The 20,921-nt window shown below is 44.3% G+C and overlaps 2 protein-coding genes across 2 annotated transcripts in view; both read right to left on the reverse strand.

Annotated features, from left to right (window-relative positions):
* Positions 1–1,412: 1,412 nt before the first annotated feature.
* sec22a (SEC22 homolog A, vesicle trafficking protein) lies at positions 1,413–14,450 on the reverse strand. Its single transcript, XM_076030993.1, has 7 exons — positions 14,337–14,450; positions 12,766–12,970; positions 9,949–10,112; positions 8,581–8,760; positions 5,797–5,915; positions 4,306–4,371; positions 1,413–3,188 (listed from the first exon to the last, which is right to left on the reverse strand). Exons 2-7 carry the CDS (start codon positions 12,945–12,947, stop codon positions 2,988–2,990), a joined length of 912 nt encoding a protein of 303 aa, XP_075887108.1. The 5' UTR covers positions 12,948–12,970; positions 14,337–14,450; the 3' UTR covers positions 1,413–2,987.
* A 3,478-nt stretch (positions 14,451–17,928) lies between these two features.
* pdia5 (protein disulfide isomerase family A, member 5) overlaps positions 17,929–20,921 on the reverse strand; it is a 52,555-nt gene continuing 49,562 nt past the window's right edge. Inside the window, exon 17 of the mRNA XM_076030995.1 lies at positions 17,929–20,280. Within this exon, the coding sequence (XP_075887110.1) occupies positions 20,200–20,280 (81 nt within the window). The 3' untranslated portion in view covers positions 17,929–20,199. The remainder of the gene's footprint in view (positions 20,281–20,921) is intronic.

Raw genomic sequence — 20,921 nt, forward strand, 5'->3', positions numbered from 1 at the left:
TTCACTGAACTCCTTCCATTGTGAGAGGAAATGACTGAAGTGGGGGGAAAAAAGAAAAGAAAGGAAGTCTTGTTCTGACGGACTTGGCACGACTGAGCTCCTGCAACCCCTGCAGTTTGTTTGCATTGCACGTGTAGGAAGCCCGAGAAATATTTCCCTCTCGTTCTCGAGCAAACAAACGAGACACATCTCATTGGCTTTAGCAACAATAAATCTGTGATGCCGTGACCAATCTCGCTGCAGACTAGTGAAGATTTTTTCTGTCCTCGGAGACTGGAAAGTGTCTGAGGCAAGGTGAGGGGTCTCTGGCTGGAGGGGGACGAGGACCCCCTGGTGGAGGTCCGCAGCCTCTGCCAACACTGACCTGAGTATTAGTATGGTTGTCTGATCAGTGGTGGGAATTCCAGTTTAGTGTTCAGTTTAGTGGTGAAAAACCAGCTCTTTCAAGTCCTTTAAGAATTGCATTTAGTGATGATTTTACTTGGGACTATTCATATATGTTGCTTAAATTGTTCAATTCAGCCTTTGCACTGCAATGCTCGACAGTAAAAATGACATTTTCTAACATCAAATACATGCTATATAGCCAGTTATTTTGATTGTATTCACAGGCCGCTGTGACTCTGTCGCCACCAAGGGAAACTGCTGATTGGCTGTAGAACCACAGTGGACACAGAGCAAATGGAAGTGTCATTATCTTAATGCAGTTACATTAGTGAGTGGATCCGGGTGTTGGTGGGCGACATGGTGGTGCAGTGGTTAGCGCCGTCGCCTCACAGCTACAAGGTTGGGGGTTCGATCCCGGGCCTGGGGTCTGATCGGCCGATGGGTCACATGATGCATGGTGTTGTTTGCATCGTTAGCACATACTTAAATACATTTAATTAAATCTATAACAAGCCTGCTACCACGGGCGGTTGGTAGAGCAGGTTGGCTAACGACCGAAGGTTCGAATCCCGGCTCCAATCGGACAAATCTCCAATCGTCCATGACTAAGTGTCCTTGGCCAAGACACTGAACCCTAATTTGCTCCCATTTGGTCTGGCAGCACGTTGCGTGCCCATTAGCACATGAGTGTAAAGTGCTTTGGGTACCATGACGGTGCCGGAAAGCAATACACCTCTTACCATTTACATACCTGATTGAAGTCGGTATAACTAGCAAGCTGAGTGTGAAGATCCCTCCGATGGTGCATTTGTGGAGAGACTGATGCTCCTGTAGAAAACAGCTGAGGCGACGCTACCGGCCGTATTGACGCTGGTGTTTCACCGTTATTGGGCGAATCAGCTCCTTGAAAGTGGGACGCTTGGGAAGTGAAATGAACTGGCTCTCCAGTGATACCAGAGTCAATACGAACAATAACGCGGCCACCCACACCAACACACACACACACACTTTCAAAACATCTGCTGCAAAGTTTGTCAAGCGACACATTCATATGAAGATTAACTTTTATAAACAGTTCATGGAGGTTTTTAAAGTGAAATAAACGTGCAGCTATTGCTTTCAAAACGGCAAGAAGGCCACACACTGAAGGCTGCTTTGCACACTTTTAAGACTGACCTAAACTCGTGACAGGGGTTGACAAAGAAATGTGCCCAGCTGCGATTCAGAAAGATAAAACAAACAACCCCCCCACACCCCAAAAAAAACCAAAACATTTTTGTTCAAATTGTAAGGAGCGTCTGGGTAACCATCATTCATCAACTCTCCATATAAAGTAGTCAGTGTAAACTCTGAAAGAAATCACATGTATTTGACTCAGTGGCATCATGGCACATCCACACGTCCACTCATGCATAAACTTTATGATATAGACAGTCGCTCTAGTGTCGCTCGTTACTAGGACAGTTAAAAAAAAAAAAAAAAAAGAATCACATGAAAACAGGTTACATTTGTAGAAAAAAATACATCAAGCATAATTTTGGTCAGTGAAGCCTGAAAGGCCTGATATGAGTGAGATATATTCCAACATTACAGCAGCGGTGTTGTTGGAAAAACTGTCAGCTCCGGCTCACATCAGAGCTGAGGGTGCGATGGTGTCGGGATGATTAAATTCAGCGCCCCCACTTCCACAATGTGGAGTGTGGCCGCCTGCCGCTGAACCGCTGTTCCAACATCTGCTGTTGCTTTATTCAAAAATTCGGCTTAAAGGAAAAAAAAAGAAAGAAAAAGTACTCTGATTTATTGAAGACGCTTCTCTTTGAAAACTTAAATAAGGGCCGTTACATTTATAATTTACAGCTAATCTAATTTAAAATGTACTTTACGTTAACCCAGCAGTCAAATGTCATAAATAATATACTTTATTCATACTTTCCAACTATGTCGATTCTTCACTATTTGGAGGAAGTGAGTTACAGCACCCACCCAGTTGGTGGAAATCAACCCTTTGTGACATCACAACAGGCACTGACCCCTTGGTTGCCCTGTCCAAACACGTTCAGCTCTGGTTTTAGCGGGAGGCTATAAACACAGGGTTAAAATGTTCCGTTTTCCTGTTGATCTCGAGTTTTTGGATGGTATGAAATCTGAAGATCCGAAATGGTGGAAGATGAGTCGTTAACGAGGAAGACTGAAAATGAACTGAATCGCTTTAAAAAGGTTCCCCCGGAAAGACGGAGACGCGCTCATCTCTCGCTCGCAGCGTCAGTCACTCTTTGTGCCGGGAAGCCGTGCGGTGGCATCGCCAGTCTAAACTTCAACTTTGGCTGCGTTAAAAAAAAAAGGAAGCGAGATAAAAACAAAACATTACTCAAGACAAGAACCCAGCGAGAGGCGCGACCCGGTTCTCAGTGAACCAGCGGCGCTGTGAGGCCCTGAAGGATTTTTGGCGGCTTCCTCTTCTTCTTCTTCTTCCTCGGTGGTGCATCATCACCGAAGCGCCCTCGATCGCAGTCCAGGGCAGCTGCCACGCATCTTGACCCAGTATTTTTTGTCGCAGTTGTTTTTTTTTTCCCCCACAGTCGAGCGTTGAAACGCTCCTGTCAGACGTTGTAGTCGGGCGCCTTCCCCAGCGGCTGCCTCAGCCGGATCTGCAGCGTCATGAACGCGGCCACGGCCACGTGGAAGAGGATCTGCCACACGTTCCGCAGCTCGTACAGGTACATGTTGGACAGGCAGATGAGCGCAAACGCCAGGAAGGACTTGCTGCTCCGCCACAAGGAGGAGTAGGCAAACAGGTAGCACTGAGAGAGAGAGAGAGAGAGAGAGAGAGAGAGAGAGAGAGAGAGAGAGAGAGAGAGAGAGAGAGAGAGAGAGAGAGATCTGAATGGGAACTTCCTGCTGTGACACTGTATATACGTGTGTATGTATGTATATATATATACATATGTATATATATATATATATATATATATATATATATATATATATATATATATATATATATATATATACATATATATATATATATATATATATATATATATATATATATATATATATACATATATATATATATATATATATATATATATATATATACATATATATATATATATATATATATATATATATATATATATATATATACATATATATATATATATATATACATATATATATATATATATATATATATATATATATATATATATATATACACATATATACTGTATATATGTATAATGTATATGTATGTGTATATATGTGTGTGTGTGTGTGTGTATATATATACATATATATACATGTACATATATACACACAGTATATACATATATACGCATATATGTATACGTATATACATATACTATATGTATATTGTACTGTTATACACACACACACACACACACACACACACACATATATATGTATATATATATATATATATATATATATATATATATATATTCCCTTTACATACATATTGCATCTTGTATGTAAAGGGAAGAGGGACTGGGTTTACACCTGGCAGAAGGATGAATAAAAGCTGATTTTACCAGCGCTGATGCAAAAAAGCTACATAGTTGCATCCATGAAATATCGTAAGGTTATTATCGGCCTCCTGCTTGTTAAGGAAACTTAGATATTAGTATTGAGCAACAAACAGGAGGATGGGGACCCCCCTCGACCTGAATATTGACGGGTATTTCACACACTGACCCCGCCCACAAGCTCCCGTCCTCGCCGTCCTTGGCGCTCAGTCAGTGACAGATCCCCGTCTGATATCTTTGTTCGCCGCCCCGCCAATTTGTAGCGCTTCATTTGCTGTGGCGGGCCGCACAAAGGGTGGCGCTCTGGCTAATGCTAGTCGAGGTGACGGGCCGCTGATGTGTAAAGTGCAGCAGTCAGACTGTTGCTTACCTGATACAGACAGGCCGCCGTGCCCAGGAAGAAGGCAATCACGTAATTAAAGTCTTCGTCGTCGTTCTGCGGGGCACAGAGAAGACAAATTGCTGGGTTTTGGTTTTATTTTATTTATCTATTTTTTTTTTTTTTGCAGCACTCATCACGACAGAAGCGTATTGCTGCCATACTAAATAAAAAAAAAAAGCACTCAGTATCACATAATTATCATAATATCATGTTATTTTGCAGTAGCAAGCAATTAGGTGAAAAATGTCGTGGGTTTTTAAGAGATAATTTTCACGTTTCAACAAAATGATTTCACGTCATTTCATCATAACGAAATGATCCCCTTCCGTGCCCCTCCAGTTGATCTATGAGGAACGACGCTCCCTCAATAGGGCCGAATTTCATTCTTCTTACGGTGCAACCCCTGCGCATTTCAAGATCCTCCACAAAGTACGCACACTAAAATTAACGTCATCCACGGTGCTCAATAAGGTCAGGACCTCGCCATGTCTCGAACCGAGCTTACAGTTCAGTTTAGTGGAATCCAATGGAGCCACAGTGCCTCGCTAAAGCCTCTTTCGCTTAGTTTCGATTCACTATCATGAAATGACATGAAAATTATCACTTGCTTTCGCGTAATTAAGTGAGAATGAGCCTTTCATTATCATGAAATAATGTGAAATTATCTTGTAAAAATGTGAAACCTTACACGTAATTACGTGATACTGAGCCTTTTACTATCAAGACGTGATGGTTTCATGTAAAAAGATTATCACATAAAACGTGAAACTTTTTTTTTTCTTTTTTTTTTCAGTATGGCAGCAATACGCTTGCCTCCAATACCACCCACGTCTTCGATATAAAGAATCCTAGAACTGATACGACGGGAAAATTTTAAAGCCCGATTTCTTTTCCCTTTGTTGTCATGTGAGGCCGACGACGTTTCGCAGGCAAAGCGAAATAATTTCTACTTGGTGGATTTTACTTTTAGATTTCCGTTGTAATTCAATTTGGCTAAATGGTCAAACGGCGCAGGCAGCGCTCCCTAGAGGCACGTACACACTCACGCAGGTTTGACTCGTGGCAAAGCTAAAGGTGAGCCGCGTGGTTCTGATACGCGCAGCCTCCCAAAGGTCGTCGCACGGCCAAATAAAGTGCGCGGCGTGCGTGTAGCCTGCTATCGTTGGGAATGACGGCAGGAGATAAGCTGCTGTAGCTTCAGAAGAAGGGACCTGCGTTGAATCAGATCCAAAGGCCTTTAAACTGAGAAGTCCTTGCAAACTTACTAACCACCTTCCCCCCCGCCCCCCCTGCCTCCCCCCTCCTTTGAAGTCAGTTTGTAATGAACTTCATTTTCTTATTTCACTCGCTTAAGGGAGCTGACAGCGAGAGCTTATGAAGACAAAGTGCGAGTCGTCCCGCGCTCAGACTTTCCTGCGAGAGATGCCCGAACAGTTTTTTTAGGTTTTTTTTTTTTTTTCTTTCTTCAGGGTGTCTGACCTGCAGGATGCTCTCGATGGCGTGGACGCCTCGCAGCAGGTTGAGGCCTCCGCAGAGGACGCACAGCATGCAGGACACGATGCCCGGCAGAGTCGGCGGCTCCAGCATTTGCGTCGGCGCTGAGAGGAGAAAAGAAGAAAGAAAGACAAAAGGACATTTTGTTAGGGATCGGCTTTGACAAGAGGAGGCAGAGAAGTAAGAAATCGCAGCGAAAAAACCCCGGCTTCCCGCGCTGTCGAGCATCTCGTGGAAACGTCGCTGCTCGGAAATAATAATAATATATATAAAAAAAAAAAACACGGCGGGAGGAGCGAGCGGCACCGCTGAGTGGAAGTGACGGGCCACGAACTGGCAGTCTTTAAACGCGCTGTCCTCCGAAAACGCTGCCGCGCCGACAGAGGAGGAACGTGTCGCCGCGATCAGATTAGCATACTTCATCCCCGAGGACAAAATGATTTATGTTCCCAGCGAAGGAAAGCGGGCAAGGGCAGCCGACGGAGAGGGAGAGGAAATAGGAAGAGCCGCCTCCAGGACGACGACGCGGCGCCGGCTCTGGCCGAGCCGAGTCCGCTCCCGTCGGCCCGAGGAGCGCCGACTCCAGGCGACTGGGAGGTTTTTGCGGGAGCGCCGAGGGGGCGAAAGTGGCGGCGAGGGAGCAATCTGACTGACCAGCAGCAGTGCATTAGATTAAGAAGGCCCATTACGGCCGTTTGCGGACGCAATGAATGAATTCTGCTGCTCCACTTGCAACAGTCAGCAAAAGTTTGTTGGCCTCACAAAGCAGCCGTCCGTGGCTCCGCCTCGAAAAAGGGCCGCGCCCTTGTGATTGGCCAGTCGCAACCCGCGAGCGCTAGCCCACCAGGAAGTTAGCTGTTAGCTCCCGCAGCGAAGCATCGCAGACACTTGGAATAAAAAAAAAAAAAAGTCTGCAGACGGTAGAACAATAATCATAATCAGGTCGGCTTGTGGCAAAATCCAAACGCCAAGTTCAGCGCAGTCATAAAGAAAAAGCCAATTATACATTTTTTTATTCTCATACTGTGTTTTGTCTGTGAAGGTTCTCAGTCATCCAGGTCATCTTGGAAGAAGTAGGCTTAAGTTGGGCCCACTGGACTTGTTCTTGCGATCTTGAAGGCGTTCTGAAGAACTTAAGAGGAAACTCCCCCCCCCCACTAAATTTTACATTTTTACACTGTGTTAATTTGCATGCCAGTAAGGCAAAAAGACGCGTTAAAGACCCGAAAAAGCCTGTTATTCATTATAGCTGTCACGGCAACCGGTCTTATTTTGTTTTAAAAAAACAAAAAGATTTGTTTAATTTGTTAAAACGGAAATTACGTTGATTTGTTTAGAATGTTGCCAAAATAATTGAAATGGAACATTTGCTTTGTTAAAATTGCAAAGTAAAAGAAATGAGGATTTTATTTTTCTCTAAAAATTGCTTTGAATGTGTTTGAGTGCAACATTTGATTTTATTTAAGTCCAAAGAAAAATGAATTTTATTGACATTGGTTGTTTGTTGTGTGTTTAAAGGTTTTTCACCAGCACCATCCTTATTGACCGTTGAATAAAAAAGGATTGAGTGAATTCCTGTGCTTTTGTGGAGTCCTTTCCCTTTCAAGTGTGGGAAAACAATGCAACTTTAGAAGACACTTGACAATAGCGCCCCTTGAAAACATTCAGAATTTTTACCTAAAAATAACGAGTTTCATCGCCGTTATACCTGTTTCTGTCCGACGCAGAGAAATACAGCATCACGCTGACCGCACGCTAGAAAATCATCACGGCTTAACTGAGTTTGGAAGAAAGAAAAAAAAAAAAAAAAAAGGATAACTTCGACGAATGTTTCCAGTCAATCCTCAGGTCGGACTCACTAGAAGACAGCCGTCTTCCCACGGGCCTACGATGTCCCAGACTGCGGCCTGGTGGGTAGAAAGACGACCAGTCGTCAGCAGGCCGCCCTGCCTTCCACTCTAATGAGAGAAGATGGACGGCCACCTGGCCGAGAGGAGCTTCAAACCCTGCGACGTCCCTCATCCCGGAGCTTCCCACTCTGCTCTTTGCATTGGCAGCGCCGAGGTTCCACCAGAGGTCAGTTTGGCGCGGCATGGTAAATATCAGGCCCGCTTGACATTTACCATGCCAGAGAGGGAGGCTCTGACTGGATCAGTAAAATAATCTCATTGAGACCAAATACTTGAGGAGCGATTGGACAAATAGTGCAATCTGACGGAGCAGAGGACCAATCAGCCTCGGTGTTGGGATCAGTATCGCTTAGTTGAGGCCCGTCCTGAGCCAAAGTTCTACCTACATCAAGCTGGGTTGACATGACGAGATGTGAATGTGAATAAATGACAAAAAAAAATGTATTTTTTGGGGGGTCTAATTAAACAGACTTTCATGTTACATTGACACATATGAGTTCTGCCAAAGAAAGCCAAGAAATGGCCGTTGGTTCTGCCAAACAGAACATATGTTTTGCCAGGTTAGTGACAACAACAACACCCTGGCAGGTGTTGAATGCCGAACAACCAAGCAGGAGGGTTTCAGCGGCTGATGCGAGGGGTCTTGGAAAGCGAATGGTGTGAGGCTGGCACGACAAATAAAGATCTGGAAAATGGGCAGAATATGGGCCCAGTAAAATTTTATGGATCCCTCAGAGGGGAAAATATGAAGTAAATCTCCCGGACACGAAGCCGAGGCGCCGACTGAATTGATGTGCGTTTGTGTGTGTGTGTGTGTGTGTGTGTGTGTGTGTGTGTGTGTGTGTTCGTTCCTTCCTACCGATGCCCTTGTACTTGGAGTGCGCGTGCACGGAGAATCCGTTGACGCCCCGCAGGTCCTCGGGGGAGAGCTGGTAGGGCGGCCGCAGCTTGATCTCCGTCTGCATGTCGGCCAGGTTGATCCTGGTGGAGAGGGAGCGCGGGCTGTTGTAGCGCTGCTTGGTCTTCTGGATGAAGGTATCTGAGGGGATGGGAGGGATGGGGGGTGGGGGGTGTCCCAAAAGAAATTCTGACATCATTTCACAGGCCAATAACTTGGGCAATCCTTGTTGAAATAACCTCAAATTTTCACAGAATGTATAGAAACAGATCAAGATTTTGTATTAGGGGTGGGGGGAAAAAAAAAAATTCTTAGATTAATCGCGATTATGACATTGCAAATTATGAATCGATTCACAAATGTAATAAATTATTTTTTTTTTTTTTAATGAGGCCGGAACTCATGTGCGACTGCGCTGCAAGGGCGAGGCCAATTACGAAGTCTACTGGGACTTTGTCGTTCTGCGGTAAAGAAAATAAATAAATAAATAAAAATTAATCGCGATTAATTGCATCGTAGCCCTCTGAATCGGAATCGAATTGAATCGTCAGGTATCTAGCGATTCTCACACCTATTTTTTATTTTATGTTTTGTTTTTGTTCTGTTTTCAGGTTGAGCCATGACGTTCACTCCCAAAGAAAAGTCATTTTACGTCTTGGAATACGCTCAGACACAGTCACCCAGTTGTGACACGGGGTGCACATATTGAACACTTATGAAATCGCTCCAATAATAAACTTATGATGTTCAACACTTAAAACTGTTCAATTTCGTTGCTAGACACAGGTAGACTCAGTAGTTTTCAAGACAATTACTTTTAAAATGATGTCTATTTTTTTTTGGGGGGGTGGCAGGGGGACACGGTGTATATTCCAAGCACGTCTCTTACAAAAGTTTCTCTCTACATTTCTCAGTGTTCATTTTCTGCTCTCTATTCCCCAGGGACAGCGTTTCTCAACTGGTGGGTTGTGACCCAAAAATGGCTCGTGGAGCTGTTTTGATTGGATCGCGTCTTTGTGGGCGGTTTCCCCTTTGTTATTATTATTTTTATTTTTTTTAGTATATATATACACACACACACACACACACACACATATGCTATATAGTCATAGTTATAGGGGAACTGTTGAGCATTTTGCAGGGCACACAATTCTATTCAATTCCATACTTTCAATCATTTATTTACCAGACGTGATAGAAAGTGCGCTAGCGTTTTTATTGTTGTGGAATAAATTTGGAATTGCGACTTAATGAGAAGGAAAAACTATTGGGAGTTGAGAAGCACCGGCGTAACAACTTTTATAACGTGAACCTTCTCGCGCCACTCACCGAACTCGATGAAGGAGTACGGCCGCACGGCGCTGCCGATGCGCTTGGACTCGTAGGTGACGATGAACTCCTTCTGCAGCTCGTCCAGGAAGCAGAACGCCAGCACGTTGGGGTAGTTGGCCGTGCACACCATCATGTAGCCGACGCCCAGCGCGCTTGTGAAACTGAAATAGAGCGACGGGGTGCTTGTCAGAAAGAACCGAAACAACTATTAAACGCCAACAACCTTCACATTCGCATGCAACCGAGCGAGGCAGAGACGACACGCGGGGCACGGAACCCATTTCATCCAAGAAAAGACACCTTCCGCGTCGTCTGAGCAGCCCAGAGCACTTCTCGGAAGGGGGGGGGGCTATCACGACGACATATTAATTGTCGTCCGTGACGCAAAACGTCTACAGGCGGCGGCGGCAAAAATGAAAAGAAAATGGCTTAAATACAGAAGACGTCGAAAGAGCGTCGCACTTAAAAGCGAGGTGTCACCGCCACGCCGAGATCCAGCAGAGTGACTAATACGTACAATCAATGGGAGGCGGGAGCAGAAGCCGAGTATTAGTGGATTTTAAAATGAACACTGACACTTGAGAGGTAAAGAGTTTTTCTTTTTCTTTTCTTTAAATTGTTGCTCTCAGGGACAAAGCAAAGGACGGAGGCAGGAAAATGCAAGAGGGCCCCGCAGGCTTCTATTAGGTCTGAGTGTGAAGGGAGGATGAGGCAGCAGAGGCAGATGCAAGCGGGCTGCTGACCTTTCAAATCTATTATGTTGATTATACACCTATTGGAATAGACTTTGTATTAAAGAGGGAACAGTAAAGATCAATATCAGAGTGTCGAGACCTTCCAAAGGTCCCGTAATATGCAAAATTCAATACAAACGTGTAATGTGGATAATGAAGGAGCCCCAAGAATGAGAAAAGGCTGTCCTTTGTTTTTTATTATGGATCCCCATGAGCTGTTTATTTAAAAAAAAACAACAACAACAACAACATCAACAACAACAACACATGATGTATGTTGGCTATATGTGAGGTGACAGGGCATTCAAATAACAACTAAACCGGCATTTCTGCTGTAATGATCGACTATGCCTTCGCTTCTTTCATTTGCTCGACCTTTCACAAAGTTCTGGAAATCCGCCCTCTGTGATGTCATGAAGGGAAGTGCTACCGAGCGCTGCCGGGTGGGTCTTGTTTTTTTTTTTGTTTCGTATTGCTTATGTTATTCTACATATTCTACGTTCAGCTCGGATGATGGCACCGCGCCCTACTGTAACCCTTCCGCCGTCCGAGGAAAATCTGTCTCCTTTGAAATGATGAAGCTCGACAAAATCCTACAATGGGCCATTATATTTCACCGACACGAGCACACACCCGCACTGGACTTCCTGAGCGTGAGAGCGCCGTCAAAAGAACAAAGTGGGCTCGGCCGAGTTTACTGCAGAGGCCCTAAAAAAAATGACGCAGTGCCTTACCGAATCCCCCACAAACGTCCACGTAAAGCCAACGCCACCGAGATTCCCACCAAAACTTATACAAAGAACACTCGGTTTTAACGACGCGCGAATATTAATAGACGCATCGGCGGGCCTCCGGCGGTCTCTCGGCGTCACAGATGTGATCAGCTGTGACCTTAAACGCCGCCCGCCTCGTCCGGACCTTCTCGGCTTCCTGACCTTCTCTCCTCCAGCTGCTGGAGGGTCCCGCTGATTAAAAAGGGCCCTTATCAAACGGAGACGGCGGCCATTGAACTTTGGAGTTGACTCATTAGCGGCCCGACCCGGGGTGCCCCCGCGCACTCATTAGCTATTAATAAACAGCACCGCCGAAGCTTCTCAAAGCGTTTTTTTTTGCCGGAGAAACGCAAAGCGCTGTTTACTTTTGCCCATAAAATAACTTGCGCGGTGGCGAGTGGGTGGGGGGGGCGGCCACGGCGCAGCAGAATGCAGAAAGCAGTTAGTCAGGCATTTTATTACAGTTGTAAAAAAAAGGACACGGCGGCAAAATGTTTTGTTAACGGATTAGCGGCTTTTGAAATGCTGCTAGCGCCACGCGTCACCGCAGACACGGGCTCGCCAACCGCATCCAGCGTTCAGGAAAAATCACAATCAAATCATAATGATAGTAATCCATCTGTTATGAGGAGCTGCCTGGATGTGCTACTTGAAAAAAAAAGAAAAGAAAAGAAAATGCTCTTCATTTATATAACTCCGACAGGACATCATTCAAACACAAGCTGCTCCAAACCCAGGAATTTAATGTTGCCACTCTGAAGTGTTACGGAGAAAAGATCCACTACAATAGAACCTTACGGTGCCCGTGGAGCCGCATTCATGTCGGCTCCAGCGGGACGCAAAATCAGCCAGAACAATGCTCAGCTATTTATGTATATTCATCTGCTGCCTTGCGAGAGCCGTTGAATTGTGTGTGAATCAGGCTCTTGGTCCAGGAAGCTTCGGCGGAGAGGAACACGATGTTAATGTCAATTCCGAGGCAGTAATTGTGCCGCTGCAGTGGCGGCGGCACCACCGGGGCAGCGCACAGACTTGTTGTTTCCCTTCTTTTCTTTGTTTATGTTTGCGCGGCCTTTACCTCTGTGGAACTCCACTGGAGTTATGCAAGTAAGAAAATGCCACCAGGTCCTCCATCAAACATCGGGGTGAGTAGGAAACGCGCAAAATGTCAGCGTTGCACAAACAAGGCTGAACAAGTTTATGTAACCATCATTAAAACCTCATCTGCATACAAGAGCCCACGGTGGCTTAAAAACCCCGGCGGGTTTGTATTGACAGAAGCAGACGTTTGAAACAAAGGGACCTACTTGACATTAAAAGCTCCAGACTTGAGTGTGCAGCGGTCGGGGAACTGGCCGAGTTTCTTGGAGAGACCTTTGAGGTGCCTCTTGGTCTCCTGAAGATCCTTGTCCTGCTCGTAGTCGGTGGACGCGGACAGAGGGAGGCCGTCCTCGACCCGCACCACCGAGGCGAACAACACCATCGACATCTTACAGCTCTGCCGGAGTTGCCCTGCCGGAACCGGACAAGGCATCAGCGGTGCATGCAACATAACGTACGTGCGGGACACATGAATCTTGTTCGTGAAATAGGATAGTCCACGATCATCTGGAAGACGCAGCGGTCCAGTTTGACTCCACCCGACGAGTCAAACTGGTCCATCAACATTCTGCGCAGCTCTCATACAGCTCCACCGACAGCGCAATGCGTTAAATGCCTTCCAGCTTTGACGCCTCAGTCGATGCTTTGGCTAAAAACATAGCGTTAGCCTTGTAGTTTTTCGAGACAAACTTAACTGACATATATTTCCGAAGCGTTCTTTTTGTTTGTTTGTGTGTTTGTTTCCCTTTTTGTTTTGACTGACAGGTGGCCATCGTATTCGCCTGCTGGGTAGGATTCCTGCCCACTAAACTAACTGAACAGCTGCGTCAATCAGAGAAATAACTACAGTTAGTCATATATTCTGCTCTTATAATGAGAATATTAACTGTTGTTTGTTCCTGGAACAAACCATCAAATATTTATGAAAACATCAACATCTCAGTGTGCAATTTCCCATAACTGAATCACAAATAAAATGCAATTACAACTTCTTCGGTCCATAGTGAGCAAAACACTTTTTCTTTTTTTTTTCATTTGATTTGTAAATCCCTGTGCAAATTCACATAAATCACCACAGTTGACATCTTTCAACCCGAGAACCATATTGTTATTATGCAGTACAGTTGTTGAAGCCAAATGTAAAGGTTTCCTGTACAAGAGTGCGTCTTTAGCAGGGATTTGAGGAGATGGACACAAAGCCTGACCGTGGTCACGTAAGCTCCTCTTTAGAACCATGGACAGCTCCACTGATTGAAGGCGGCGATAGGAGGAGGAAGCCTCGCAAGCCACTCTGACGTGACAAGACACCTATGACTTCCCTCGTGGCACTAATTCAAACGCTCCAGCGCAAACCTAAGTGTATACGGTATCTGTCAGCCCTCGTTTGAATAAAATACAAAGCCGGAAACGGCTCGAGGAGTTGACGTTTGTGCTAGCCACCTACTCAGCCTTCTTAAACAGCAACTCTGGGACTTTTGAGTCCATTCACGTTCGTTTATTTACACTCCCGAACGTGAAATATTGTTCGACATTTCCGCAGCGGCCATGTAACGGCACGTTTTCAGGGAAATTCAAGAGTACACAAAGGCAAGCCAGATGGACACATTTTGCAGCTACCTGCAGCAGCCTAGCAGCTAGCAGTAGCCTGACAGCTACTGTTAGCATGGTAGGGAGCCAGCAGCTGGCTGGTTTGTACATGCTCTACTAAATAAAAACGTTTCAGGGCGGATCCCGCATTTCATCAGAACGAAGTCATTTATTTGGAATGATTTAGTACCTGATAAACCAGTGTTGCATCATGTGGACATCTGCACGGTGCAGCTAGCCTGTAAATCCAGCTAGCAAACCATGGGGAGGGGTTTCCTGGTGTTTACGTGGCGTCCGCTGTGCATTATGGGTAGACGGACGCTTTTCAGCGGCGCAGGGGCAAAATTTTTATATATTTTTTCTCTGCAGTTTCATTTTCAATTTAAGGCCCATACAGCTGAACGGTACTTAAAATCCTTATCTGTCATTATATCCCGATTTACTGAAAACTGTTTTTAATTTATGTAGAAACAGTTTGATACCAAACAACAAATACTGCTTCTTGCAGATTAATTTTACTTTTCATTTATTGTGTTATTGTACTTGGCTTGTAAAATGTAGTGAATTTACATTATTTTTTGTAGACTTAAAAACAAAATATATAGACCTATACAACAAATATATATTAAAAAAAAAACAAAAAAAAACGTCATTCTCTGTTACAATACCTGCTGAGATTCCTTTTTGGTAAAATGAAAATAATGTAAACTGCAAACAGTTTTAACGGCCATCCTCAGGAACAATATTTTTCTCTCCATTTTTAAAAAAACAAAACAAAAAAACAAACAACTATATGTAGTTATAGTTTAAGTATATTCAATTTTAAAGAAAAATAATAATACAGAGATTGTTAGTGGCCTCATCCTTCACTCAATATTATGCAGTCTCCCCGGGGCCACAGCAGTGTGTCAGCCCAGGGGGACTTCCTCTGTATCCTCAAGGCAGGTGTATACGTGTGTGTGCAGAAACACACACACACACACACACCGAGTGAAAGTGGATGATGAATGTCTGCTGCTGACAAGCTGATGAATAGCCACAGGTACTCGGCAAATGTTCAGCGGGTGTCAGGTGTGAGCTGGCCAGTGTGTCGTTCTTCTTCTCCTGGACGCTGCCTTGAAAACAAACAGCAAACTCATCAGCATTTAAAATGCATCCATGCCAATCCTATCCTTCCCCTCGTGTCATCGTTATCCAATTCGTCTTTCAGCGCAGCCTTTGGCCCTTTAAATATTTGTGATGGCTAAATATACACCCGCGGAGTGCACAACGAGATTTTGACAGCTTTCACCCCCCGCCTCCACGCAGCTTATATGATTTGATTTTACGGGCGTGCCTGAGCCGGCTGAGAATCAACACAAGACAATAATAAGTATTACAAAAGTAGTGGGTTGGTATTCTCATGGGGAATGCGATGCAAATCACATCATTAAATGAGGGATCCGGATGACATTTACACAGCAACGGGTTACATTAAAGCATGAATGTGTCAGACAGAGTCCCTTGGAAAGTATTCCTCTGGGGAGCAGGAATATTCAAATTGTGTGTCAATGAAAACGCGACTGCAGCGATCAGTCAAAGCACCAGGGTCTGATGTTTTGTGCAATATTAGTCGAAATATGAATGTGTATTTTTGTGAGGAAAAAAACTTCCCCTGAAGATGAATCTTGATGATTTAATGCTAAATGTTTCCCTATAGGAGAGATTATTTCCTGCATCAACCTGTCAAAAAACAAATGATCATCCCATGGTGGGTGTAATGCGGTCGTCGCGACAGAGATGCACGCACCAATGAGAGCTTATCTTCAGCTGGGAGATCTTGTGCATGCATCCAATTTCCAGCAAAAAGTGTTTCCAGCAATGAGCAGCGGCTGCAAGACGCTGCTAAAAGCAAAGAAGAAGACAAAGACAGAAAAAAAACAGGAAGCAGCGGCGAGCTTACCTGCTGCTGAAGGGATCACTTTTATCAGAACTGGTTGGCATTTTTCACATTTAAAGAACAGAGCCCCCGCCCCCGCCCGGCCCGTCCTTCCATGGACATGTTTCCTTTGTTGCGTTTCTGACTGACTTTGACAAGAGTTTAGTTCAACATTGTAAGCAAATTGCTGCTGAACTCAGTGTGGTTGCCATTCACCGATAGGAAACCTCCAGCTGTTGCTATCTGGGTTCAACCATCAGTTTGTCTTCGGTCTCTTTATCAAATGGATATTGTGAATACTCACTCTGTCCCTCCATTGTTTTGTATTGTTTTTCCCCTGCCGCTGCTGCTCTTGGGATCTGCGGTTTTTACGATTGTGCAAAACACTTAACAACGCCTCCGAATTAAAAAAAATAAAATAATAATAATTGACTAATTGACATTAATCAAGCAGATCAGAAAAAACAATGCAACATTTGAAGCGGCAGGTCAAAAATAATGAAAAAATAAATAAATAAAACTGCTTAAACATGCTGGAAACAGACGCACCAATCAAGCCCCAGGCAGTGAAAGCGCTGCCATGTTTTTGTTCCATCCACTCGTCGAGCGAGACAATTGCAATTAGCCCGACTCTTCAGGCAGGTGGTGTTCTGGATTTATGGATTTCCCAGCAGAGGATGAAAGTCATTTTGATTACTGCCTCGTGAGAAATGAGATAAAGAAAATCTTTTGTCTTCCGAGCTGATTCTTCTCATTTCATTGACCTCCGAGTTGTCTGACCCAATTCATTCTTCCCCGCGCAAAGCTACATCAAAATGGAAGAGGAGTGTGGAAAAAATTAGATAAATAATATAATCAGCGAGTTGCTTTTTTTTGCGTTGTCTTTGGTGGATTGTTTGCGTCTTTCTATAAATAATCCAATAAGTAATGAGGGCACGGTGAGGCAGAGGACACTGCGATGGATGAAAGCCGTGCACAGATTGACGTCAGAGAGACGAAATCACGATCACTCCCAAAACGTTAACGCTGAAGGAGGAAAAAGCTTTGGTAAGGGTGCTTCCCTCGGTCCCTGCTGCCTCCTTCTGCAGTTTCAAACGTTTCCTCACAAATTAAAATCAAACAAAGTCCTCCTTACACTCACAGACTTGGACAAACTCGCCGAAACAGAAACCAAACACAGGCACTCTTTGCGTTTTAACCCTGTTCAGAGTGGCTCTTTCTGTGGACTACGGTGACTTGAAACCACACCTGAGGGGTCACGACCCCGTTCAGCCTCTTCACGTTTCAGGCCCGAGTGCCCCCCTGACGTCACCAGCGGCCGGTTCACTCCCCCAGTCCAACGCCTCCCTCCGATCATTTTTCTTCATAAAGCCGTTGATGTCAGATGTGCTGAGTGTAGTTTGTGGCCCATTACTTCCCCGCATTGTGACGCAGGAATGCGTGAGAAAAAAAAAGAAAAAGAAAAAATAAGCTGAGAACAACACCTGCTCCTCTCACGTGTCTGTTCCTCAGCACAGCGAGGCAGGAAGGGCGACGTCTAATTAGTTATCCCAACACAATTATGCCTTTAGACATACATTAGTGGCTCAGATCAATTTGTTATTTGTCAATCTGTCTTTTGACTGTGAAGCAAAAAAATCGCTTTATTTGATATGAAGTCTGCCACTTTATTAGGTAGCTTTGCGTACCTACTAAAGTGGCCGGTGGGTGTACATGCATAATGTATAGACTCAGTAAGCAAGTCCAGTTACCTACAACTCAACTCTCAAAGACGAAAATGATAAGAGGGTACTGAAAAGTTTGCCAAATTACGTAAACACAAATGTTTAAATGGAAAAACTCTGAACAAAATAAAAGGAAACTATTTGGAAATGTTTGATTTTATTTCTTTTTTCAACCTTGCAAGGTTCTGAATGCATGGGGTCAAGACTGTGGATGTGGTTGGACACTGGAAAAAAAAGAAAAAAAAGAAAAAAGAAAAACAAACGCTAACAATGACTTCTTGGCATAAGTGTGATGACTTTCCACACTACGAGGAAAACTTTGGGATAAGACCGACATGGTCTTTTTTTTTTTCATACATTTATCACACCTGTGACGTCAACACGGAGGATGGAATCAGTAAAAGAAAAGGACATTTTTCTTTTTTCTCCAACAGAGAAGACTGAACACCTACTAACACAACATGTCGACACCTTAACGTCTAAGAGGACTCTTGAAAACGAGGCTCTTGCATAACATTGAAAGGTTGTCACTCACGACGAGGTGCTTTTTGGTGCCAGAACCGTGGAGACATTGGAAGCCGCGAGAGAAAAATGAAAGTGTTTGACACAGAACCGGTTTCGGTAACAGCGACTGACGACACGTCTCATTTCGTGCGCAACGTGGTGATGAAGCGCGGGACAGAAGAAACAAAAAGAGAAAGAGAGAGAGAGAGAGAGAGAGAGACAAAGGGACAGTTCCACCGTTTGCGCTGCTTGCCTGTTGGGACACAGGCGTAAACAACATTTTAGCTTGGTGACCTTCGGGGCTCGAAAAACGACTCGGCCGGAATGCACAAGTCACGCGCAAACTACAAAACAGATCAGTTCCCTTTAATTGTGTTTCGCGATCCCTGAGAACCTTATTCATCATGAGAGAAACCAAAGCCTTGAATAATAAAACACAAGTTGAGCTACAGATAAGCCTTTAAATATTTATACTGGCTGAAGCGCAGGAGTTGGAAAACAAACTGCATTTAAAAAAAAAAGAAACAACGGTGCCACGAGGAGACATGACGGCTCTGAATCGACGGCGTTGGGCTGCCGGGAGGCGGGGTTAGGGGAGAGGGGGCGGAGCCTGGAATGAGACGGCAGTTTTCAGGCGAATTGTCTGCATTTCAGGTGTTTTTTTCCGGCTCGCCCAAATATACATCCAAGGTCAGAACGACTCATGAGTCTGGAATAACAAACAAATAAATCCAAGGGAGTTTTGGAAATTTTAAGCCGCAGCAATTAGCCACGAGAAGCCACGCTCCAGTGTCCACAATGATGTTTGTGAGTGAGCCCCACCCTCAAAATCCCATTTGGAGTGAACAAGAGGAACCACGAAAAGGAAAGAAATATCACTGGAACTAACAATTCCGTTCACATTTGGAAAAAAAAACGCACAAACAAAAATTCTCATCACATTTGAAAATAGAAGAAGCAAAAGCAATGAAAGCATCAAGGGCGACGCACAAGAGTATTTGGCATTTCACGATCTTGATTTATTTTTCTCATTTACGACTTCCGGAATGACTTAAGGGCACCCGGCCTCTGATTCTCATCTTTTTGTGATTTTATGTTGCTGCAATTACAGCATTTCTTTAAGGCCACGGTATAAAGCAAAAGAAACAAGAGAAACGGAAAATATATTTAAAAAAAAAAAAAAAAAAAAAAAAAAAAAAGTTATTTCTAAAAGCGAAACCATTTATTTCAGCCCCTGGACCGTGCAGGATATCTGACCATTTGGCCATTATTTGAAGCATTACACATTGCTACAGCACTCAGTGATATGAAGAGGTTGAGACGCGAGTATTGTGGGGTGTTTTTTTCCGAAAAGAATATTCTGAATGGTCCTGGACTGGAGACATGAAAAGTTCGTACAAAACTACTTGAACCCGGATGATGAAAGTCCTTAATCGCGACACGCAGTGGCCTTTATTGACGGCCGCGTACGTTGGCGTCGCACAGCGCCCCCCCTGTGGGAGTTGAGCAGGGGTGGTATTGCATAGATACAGTATAGGGTGTAGCTTTTCACTTATGCAGTCACAGTGCCTGGGCAAAAAAAAAAAAACAAAAAAAAAGGGGGGAAATCAACGTATTTGTCTGTGTCAGTTCTGCCCGTCAGGAAATCCATGAAAAAAAAAAAAAAATGAATTAAAAACAAATAAAGTCGAGTGGTCGGTCGGACTGTAGGTACTCTGTTGGTGTCTTAACAGACGTGATAACCCGGGAATAAAAAAATAGCCTTTCGTTGAGGTCATCGAGTCTTCCATGTCAGTGCTCATAGGGCCCTTGCTGGGGGTGGTGGTGGTGGGGGAGGGGGGGGTCAAGGGTCACAGTGCAATGACAAAGTGTGCAGTGCCACGTTCCCCTTCCCGGCACGGCCGGCCTCAGAGCTCCTCCTTCTTCCTGATCACCTTCTCCTGGTCACGTCCCCTCAGAGTGCGCATGAAGCCGGTGAAGCCCTCCTCCTGCAGGGGGAGTGAGTGGGGACGAACGCACAAGTTTGGAATCACAAGTCGGGCAAAGCAGAATGATTTTTCATCCCCCCCTTTTTGTTCTAACAAAGAAAATAGTCTGAATTTTTTAAAGGTTCCTCAGAAATGGGAATCCTGCGAAAACACTGTCAACTCATTCAATCATTTCCAGTGATTTCTGTCACTCTAAATGTAAATTCGCTGATACAATAACTTGCTAAAAACAACACGTTGCCGCCATCTTGATGTTGACGCAGCTCGCAGCAGGACATGACACTTTTAGGTTGTCAACAGTTCATATGGAAAGTTGATTGTGCGTTAGCTAAAATGTTCTGTTTTTGTTATTTTGCAAGAGAGGAACGGATTTTTCAGTAGATCCAGAGATGAATGAATAAATAATTAAAATCAGTATTGGAAACTGTTGTCGGTCCCAAAAAATTGTTCGGGTAAAAAAAAAAAAAAAAAAAAAATCCAATATCCTCCGTCCCTGATTATGATGGTTGAAGAGTGATAGTCAAATTATCACTGTGATGATTAGTTTTGTTTTGCGCAGAAACAGTAGCAGAAATACGCGGGTACTTCTTCTCTATTCTTGGAGTTGGCCTGATGTATGACAAGGTGCAAGGTACAAGCTT

The sequence above is a fragment of the Nelusetta ayraudi genome, unplaced genomic scaffold (assembly GCF_046127955.1).
Source record: "Nelusetta ayraudi isolate G7.1 ecotype Tasmania unplaced genomic scaffold, CSIRO-AGI_Nayr_v1 ptg000031l, whole genome shotgun sequence".
NCBI classification, from domain to species: Eukaryota; Metazoa; Chordata; class Actinopteri; order Tetraodontiformes; family Monacanthidae; genus Nelusetta; species Nelusetta ayraudi.